Raw genomic sequence first — 622 nt, forward strand, 5'->3', positions numbered from 1 at the left:
AAAAGCATCGTCTGCCCGTCTGTCCTATGCTATATCGCACGCCCCGACGCGCAAGTCCATCGAGCCTTCTGTGAGGCGGGGGGCCACGACATGCGTCTAGCGGTCAAGCCGGACAAGAGCAAACTCGCCATCAGAGCGCGCATGGGTCCCAGTGGAGTCCTGCGCTGCGCTGCGCTGCGACTAGCCCGACTGGCCCACAAAAAGGAGCGGCATCCGCTGCGTGCTCGCCGGATGACGCTGCGTGCGCGGATTGCAAAAGTGCTCGGGACCAAGGGATCAGCATTCCTCGTCTGCCTATTGTCGGGCCGGCTGCGAGGTGTGCGCCGTGCTTCGATCGCCTCTCGCCTCTCGTCTCAAAGCATCCAAGCGATGCGTCCAAACAGCGAGCCACACAGGCTGGCTGATGGCTGATACCGCAAGCTACCATGCGGCAGCGCTTGTGCCGCACATCGCCATTGCCGCACTCCTCAGCATTTGCCCCATCACTTGAGCGGATGGTGGCAACACGAGCGAAATGGCGCATGGGCCAGGGGCGGCAAAGCAGAATGGCGGAAAGTCGTGGGTGGGAGGGGTAGAGCTCGGCGTGAAGAGCGGGGCGGGTCCTGCATGACAGAGCTGGATC

The 622-nt window shown here is 63.0% G+C and overlaps 1 protein-coding gene across 1 annotated transcript; it reads left to right on the forward strand.

The window, feature by feature from the left end:
- Positions 1 to 90: 90 nt before the first annotated feature.
- Positions 91 to 411, forward strand: IE81DRAFT_350875 (hypothetical protein; the record flags this gene model as incomplete). Its single annotated transcript, XM_025516617.1, has 1 exon — positions 91 to 411. The coding sequence occupies one exon, from the start codon at positions 91 to 93 to the stop codon at positions 409 to 411; it is 321 nt and encodes a 106-aa protein (XP_025365798.1).
- Positions 412 to 622: the final 211 nt, after the last annotated feature.

Source organism: Ceraceosorus guamensis (assembly GCF_003144195.1).
Source record: "Ceraceosorus guamensis strain MCA 4658 unplaced genomic scaffold IE81scaffold_237, whole genome shotgun sequence".
In the NCBI taxonomy this organism is placed as follows: domain Eukaryota; kingdom Fungi; phylum Basidiomycota; class Exobasidiomycetes; order Ceraceosorales; family Ceraceosoraceae; genus Ceraceosorus; species Ceraceosorus guamensis.